The sequence below is a fragment of the Elephantulus edwardii genome, unplaced genomic scaffold, assembly GCF_000299155.1.
Source record: "Elephantulus edwardii isolate Elephantulus edwardi_28Jun2011 unplaced genomic scaffold, EleEdw1.0 scaffold00039, whole genome shotgun sequence".
Taxonomy (NCBI): Eukaryota; Metazoa; Chordata; class Mammalia; order Macroscelidea; family Macroscelididae; genus Elephantulus; species Elephantulus edwardii.
Window position 1 is genome coordinate 18,108,671 of NW_006399789.1, and position 7,352 is coordinate 18,116,022.

A 7,352-nucleotide genomic window follows, 5' to 3' on the forward strand; every position below is an offset into this window, starting at 1 on the left:
ACTGGTACAGGAGGAGATTGTCCCTCCTTTTCCCGGCAGAGCATCTGGTGGATTCGAACTGTGCGCCTCTGGGATTGTAGTTGCAGCTCCTTGCCAGTAGGCCACCAGAGCTCCCCCCATAATGGCACTCTTATAAAACAGGACTGACATGGGGATTGGGAGGAAACTAAAAAAAGAGGGGATAAATCATATACACTGAATTGGAACAGATGAGAGAAAGAACTGTTTAAAAGGAATATATGATTAGGTATTATTATTCATGACAACAGTCTAGAATAAGAGCTGTATAGCAAAGTGGACTGTGGGCGGGTAGGAAATTGTACAATGAAGAATTTTTTTTCAAAGAGAAAAAGCAACTGGGTGTGGGTTGGTGGGGGAAAATGTGCAACAATGAATGAATGGAAATCCAAAATTAAATTATTTCTTTTTCATCATTTTAAGTAATAAAATGTACAAAAGCATATTTAAGGACTGAAGGCTTGCTTATGAGGAATTTTGAATACATCTATAGGTCAAAGGGTAACACCTAATGAAGGCAACAAAACTAGGACTATAGAAACCAAAACCACACATCCACTGCGATTGAGTCCATTCTGAGTCATGACAACCCTTTATCAGGTTTCTGAGGCTGTAAATTTCAAGGAATGGAGACAGTCCAGTGGCTGATGGATACTAGCCTCCAACCTTCAGTTAGCTGATGAACGCTGAATGCACTACACCACCAAAGAGCTTTAGAAATATAAAGAAGAGTAGAATGTTTTAGGGGAGAGACAAGAGAAACCTTGAATTTGTTTTCTAATCTCCATCTTTGTTGTGTGACATTGAGATAGAACTGACTGACCCTTCAGGGCATTTTCTCAGAGGCTATAAATTGCTGGGTAGGAGATTACCTCCGGAGCAGCTGACAGGTTAGAAGACTGCCTCTGGGTTCACAACTCAACTTCTTACCCACAAGGCCACCAGATCTAAGGAGCATTTTAGGAGTTAATAAAACAACAAAGGAAAAGAAAAAAAAAATTAGAATTCTGTTCAATTTTAACTTTTAGCACTTAACAACCATGCTATCCTAGAAATAGTTATACTTGATCTCTCTCCACTTTTCTTTCTTTGTATTGTATAAAATACAGGCAATAAATTTACATATATAGACAGATATAGATATGTATCTTGTAGGATGTGTGTGCATGTGTGCATGCGTGTGTATGTATGGGGCGAGAAAGGGAAAGAATTGGCTAGACAATGTCATAGAACACTTGGCACAGTGCCAGACATGTTGTAAGTAGATGCCCAACAAATACTAGGCACTATTTTCATCCCCAGCAATAACCTTGACGGAGCCTTAATCCGTGCGTCTATGGAGTACTAAAGACAGATTCATAAAGCAAGAGATAAACTTGGCTTGGTCTTTTAGATGAGTGATGAAGGCATTCCAAAGCATGCGGCCATTTTTTTTAATGAAGGCAGCTTTAAACTGGACCTGAGAGGTATAAAGCCTTTCTTGTCTGCAAGCACAGTTTCCCCTCAGGTTCCTTGGTTTTAGCTTCAGTGGTTTAAAAGGCAAGGGAGAAGGAAGGGGTTAAGGCCCTTACTCATGTTACGTGAAGTAGCAGAAATTATCAGATGGAAACCAGCAATTGGGCGGGTGGACGGGAGGCTTTGTCATCGTTTATTGTTTCCTAAGCAAGACAGCTTGTACTTGCAATGATGATTTGGGTGTATGGTTTGGTAGTTTAATCAGATCAGAAGAACCAGGGACCGGAGGAGCGACAAAGCCTCGCGGCCGCTCCGGATAATTAAGGAGGCTCGGGCTGGGCTTGCCCCGGGTTGGAACAATGCTCTGAGCCACCGTCTCTAATTGGAGAACCGGGCGTCCCTTCACCGCGGAGACCCCGCCCCCGGCCCGGGGAGGCGGAGCCGCCCATGCTAATGAGCCGAGTTGCCAGGCGAGACAGGAACTTCATTCCCCTTCTCTGTGTCCGTCTTGCAGAAATTATGCCCCTTCTGTCACCATGAACTGGCTGACCAGTTCGCAGGGAGTTGTGCTGACTGCCTATCACCCCAGCGGCAAGGACCAGGCCGTGGGGGGGAGCCATGCCAAGGGAGGGGAGGAAGCCACCTCCAGGTAAGCCTGCTATGGAATGCCAGAACCAAACAAAACGCTGTTGGAGGCGCCAGGGGGAAAAGTGACAGGGAAGTTGGTCAGGGGAGAAAGGAACCACAGAGGCATGTAGAACCTGAACTCCCAGAGCATCCAGATGTAGGGCACGGCTTTTCTGGGTTCCTTTAGTCACCTTCTGTCCGGATCTGGAGTAGCCCTCATGATTGCTGTGAAGATGGGCACGAAGGAGCCAAGCGATACCGGAGCGAGCGGACTTGTTGCTTAGCAGGTGCACTTGCAAAATGCCGAAAGATCAAATGACTACAGTTGAAACACTTCCTAAGAGATGGAATTCTTGAATGGGCTCCGGGCACAGGCATTGGAACTGTTAGTTGGGAAAGCCTGCCAAAATGCAGGGAGGCGGCTCTCTGTACTGTACGAGTGTTGTTGTTGGAGCGGTGGTGGTTTTTATTGCTTGTTTTGTTTGTCTTTTTAAAAATTTCCTTTCTCTCTCTCTCTCTCTCTCTCTCTCTCTCTCTCTCTCTCTCTCTCTCTCTCCTTGAGGAAAACAAGCTTCTTAAGGCAAAAACCAACCAAACAATCAAAACCACCCCAAGATTCTGGCCTTTGAATAGATTTCACAACCTTGAGTGTGCGCACGTTTCTCCCTCTCTTTTTTAAAAAGGAGTTTTTGTCAGCTGAAAGGTGGTTAATGATAAATCATTTTATAAGCGCAGAGGGCAAGTGCCCCAGAGACCACTGAGGCGCAGAGTGCTTTTCTCTCTGTGTACTTTGTTCTGTTTCCCAAGGGCTTTCCCCCATTTCTTTCTCCCTTTAATGACCTTGCCATTAGCAGAGCAGCCTTATCTCCAATCTCAGATGGAAACTGTAAATGCTGACCTAGAAGCTTACAAAAGCCAGTGCTAGCCTAATAAAGAGCCTAGAACTATCCATAAGCATGCTTCCTCCTTGATGTTTAATGTGATAATAAAGCCTTCTTTGTTCTGATGTGACTATGTCTAAGCCTTAAAGTGAGAGAATGCCCTCTTTCACTTCGTTAATATATATATTAACAAATATTGAGGAATGACTGCAGTGTAAGGATAACCTGAACTTTTTTCTCACATAACCATGGTGGTATGTAGTCCCTGGAATTAATGCATTCCCAAAGCTGCAAGAGAATTAATGCTTATTCTTTAGATTAAACTAGTATGTTAATTTCTGTACTTGATAGGAGAGTTAGCATTATCCTATGGGGGGAAAAATAATAAAATGCATCCATTTTACTGTAGGTCAAGTGAAGTCAGAGTCACCCTTAAGCAGCGACAGCTTACTGATTGGTTTTCCACATGCTGGTAGAACTGTGCAAAGTCAGCGCATTCTCAAATGGCTTTAGGCTGGGTTGGGCTGAGCTGAATCTGGGATTTTAGTAATTTAGTAATTTGCAATCCCTATCTCTAATTTTCATGCTCAAGATTATGACTGCCTCTATAAGTCTGAGAGCTCTGGTGGCCCAGTGGATGGGGAATTCTAATCCGCTGAGGCTCTGGAGGAGAAAGAACAAGAAGTCTCCTCCCAATGATTTACAGCTGCTGAAAAAAACCTGCTCAAGGATCAGCTTTTGAGTTAGTTCCAACTGGAAAGGATGACTGGGCCGCAGTTCTCCGCCTCTGCCCTCAGGCTGCTTAGCCAGATCTGGGGACTCATTCTGACATTGCTGTTTGGCAGTTTGTTGTGGGTGTCTTGTGCTTGAGTGGGTTGAGAGAACAAAAGAAAGCAATAGATCAGGCTAATCCCATGCTAAAACCTGAAAAAGGGACATGCTGGGCAGCTGCTGCCCGTGTAATATTCTCCTGGGGGCTGTAGTATGAGGGTCTGCTCCTAAATGTGCCAATGCCTAAGCCCAGTTGTCTTGGAGTTGATTGAGCTTCATGACAATCCATGGATGTCAGTGGAGAACTACAGAAGAGTTGTCAGTGGCTGACTCTTTTTTAATAAGTAGACCATCACACCTTTCTTCTGAAGCATATCTAGGTGAATTCCAACTTCCCACCTTTTGATTAGCAGCCAAGCCTGTTAAAGATTTGCTCTACCTAGGAATTCTATTCTGGAAACAGTTATTTTATTTGACTTAGTAAGGTGGAGCTTGGTTTGGAAATGCCGGGGTAGGCATGGGGAAGGAGGAAAGATAGCACCTTAAACCAAAGCTAGTCATCAAGATAAACTTATCATTACTCTGGAGGAACTTTGTTTCATTTTGAGGGATTGTCACTGTTGGAAATGGAAGGAAGCAGAAGTTTGAGAGGCAGATGGGATCAGTTAGTGTGATTCTTGGAACCCTTGAGAGGACTTTGACTGGAAGCAGCCCTATAAATAACAGAATAAACACTTGCCCTGTCCTGGACCTCACTGTCCTCAGTTTCTGCCATGTTCAAGCCCATTGTTGTAGAGTCTCATTTTGGGTTTTCTATTTTTTACTAACACTATACATTTTTTGGTATCTTTTTGCCAATTCATTTCTGATAATTCAGCATGTTTTCAGAGGCTGTAAATAGCACAGAAAGTGATTGTTCATCTTACTCTGCCTGAGCAGCTGGCAGCCACCAGGTCTGTTGGCCTAGTGGTAAGGGATTGTGCTCCCAACGCAAAGGCATGCATTCGATTCTATCAGCTGCTTTGAGGAAGAAGCTTGGCTAGTTTCCTTCCATGCAATTACAGTCTCTGAAAATCTTCTGGAGGGTCATTTATGAATTAGTTCCAACTTGATGGGGCATACCAACTTTTCTCAGTATGATTTCTTTCTTTCCAAGGATTGTCACTCTTGACAACATGCCCAGAGTATATGAAGTAAAGTTTTACTTTTCACTAAGCAGCACCTTGGATGCAATTCCTCCAGACAGATATATTTGTTCTATTGATAGTCCATGGTCATTTGGTACTCTTCTCTTCTTGTTAGGTCTTCCATATTCATTATCCAGCTTTCAGATACATACAAACAATTGAAAATAGCATGGTTTCAGTCAGGTGCCCTGTAGTCTTTTAACAGAAACTCTTGTTCTCTGACATTTTAAGAAGATTCCTGATAGCATCTTTATCCAATGCAAAACATCTTTGATTTCCAAATAATGAAGGTTGGTGTTTGGGGGTGGGGATCTTTGACTTTGACTGGATTGGCCTGCTGGTGCTTATGCATTTGGCGGAGATGCTCTCCAAAGTGCAAGGTTCAGAGTTGAACCCTTTTTTAAAAAGCTCTTAATGTCAAACACAGCAACATTCTTAAAGGAGATAAAGATATACTTCTGTACTTTCACCTATTTCAAGGCAGCTGGATGAAGCTCAAGGGGCTCCAGTTCGCAATGGTTAGAGCTCAGCTGCTACCCAAAAGCTGAACACCAGTTACTCAGTGCTGGAAAGATAAGACAGGCTCCTTCCATAAAAGTTATAGTTTTGAAAATCCTATAGAAGAGTTCTGTCTTGCAGGATCCCATTAAATAGGAATTGCTGAGGCAGCAGTGTGTTTAGAGAAAGTGCCAAAGACTAATTTCATTTCTAGTCAGAATTTGTCCCTTCTACGTAATACATATGCTGAGTAAATAATCTGATAAATTGGACTTTATTATTAAGAAGAAGGCTTCAGGACTGGAAGAGTATTCATTAATAGCTGGGGAAGTAAAATCACTGTTTGTACTGTGTGACCTCAGTCATGTTATTTTTAGTCTTCTTATATGCATATGAGAGAGCTCTGGGCGCAAGCACTGGTGGCTAGTGGAACACTGTAATTCCAAAGGGACACAGTTTGGACACACCAGCTGCTCCATGGGAGAAGGATGAGCAGTCTCCTCCTGTGGGATTAACTTCTTCTGAAAACCCACTGGAGGGTTAGCTGTAAGTTGGTCCTGACCTGATGGCAAGTAACAACATAGCATGCAAAAGCTGGGCGGTACACAAGATGTGCAAGTGTACAAAGATCTAGAATTGATATCTTTGGATTATGACGTGGGTGAAGAATATTGAGTATGTCCTGGATTGCCAGAAGAATGGACAAATCTATCTTGGAAGAGAAAAATCAGAATATTCCTTGGAAGCAAGAATGAAAATATTTTGAGCCTGTTTATCAGGAAGGATCATTCCCTGGAGAAGGACGGCATGCTTGGAGGTCAGTGAAAAAAAGGAAGAGTCTCAGTAAGATGTCTTGACACAGTGACTACAACTATGGGCTCAAAGGCATCCATGACTTGGGCAATGTTTCTTCTTCCTGTTCCACACACGGTCAGGGTGAGTCAGAGCTGATTTAAGTAATCTCTTAAAGTTCCTTTTGTATCATTGCTTTATCCCTCTTTATCACAACACATTCACTGGATGCTTAAGGAATTCCTCCTCCTTGACACTGCTGTGTGGAGCTGATTCCTAGTAAAAGTAGGCTGCCTTCAGGTCTCTGAGGCTGTAAATCTTCACAGGAGAAGACTGCCTTTCTTTCTCCTAAGGACTGACTAGTGGATTTGAACTGTGGACGGTAGGTATACCAGCCTGATGCATTATACACTATGTAATCATTGCATTATCTTTCTTTATCTAGACACACTTGATGAATGTCAGATTAAGGCATCCCTCCATCTCCTGTTTAGAACAGTTCAACTATTTGCTGAATCACAGTGTAATGTCTTGTGGCATTTTTTGTTTGTTTTCTTTTTTTCTGAAGGGGAGTAGTTAGGGTGGGGCAGGTAATGTTTCCTCCTCAACTCATCAGGTTCTGAAGAAGTATGTTAACATTAGTTGCTGGCTGACTTGTAAATGTTCGTAAGGAAATATCTTTTTATTTTTACATCCTTACCCTGAGTGTCCATTCTTCTAATTGGCATAGCACTGGTTTGTCTATTTGCTGTACAGAGGTAATTTGTGGTTGCTGTGATGCTAAACACTGACACTGATGTGTCAAATGTGATAATGGCTACCCATGACGGACAGTGTTTGGTGGAGCTTCCCGATTAAAACAAGCTTTGGAAAAAAAACAAAAAAAACCCCAAGCTTGGAAGCAGGAGTGGCATCTATTTCCGAAATTGCTTGCCTCTGGAAACTATGAACTTGGAGAAATGGTTAAAGTTTTACAAGTGTTCAGGTCTATCATTTATAGGGTTGCTATGAGTGGTCTGAGACTCCACAGCACTTAACAACAACAACCCCAAGTATAAATTATATTTTTTAATACTGATTGATTTACAAAGTTTGAATACATTATTTTCCACAAAAGATCCTT

General features: G+C 42.6%; 1 protein-coding gene across 1 annotated transcript in view; it reads left to right on the forward strand.

The window, feature by feature from the left end:
- Positions 1 to 2,009: 2,009 nt before the first annotated feature.
- The window catches only part of ARHGAP18 (Rho GTPase activating protein 18), a 212,631-nt gene continuing 207,288 nt past the window's right edge, over positions 2,010 to 7,352 (forward strand). The window contains exon 1 of the mRNA XM_006885031.1: positions 2,010 to 2,122. Within this exon, the coding sequence (XP_006885093.1) occupies positions 2,010 to 2,122 (113 nt within the window). The remainder of the gene's footprint in view (positions 2,123 to 7,352) is intronic.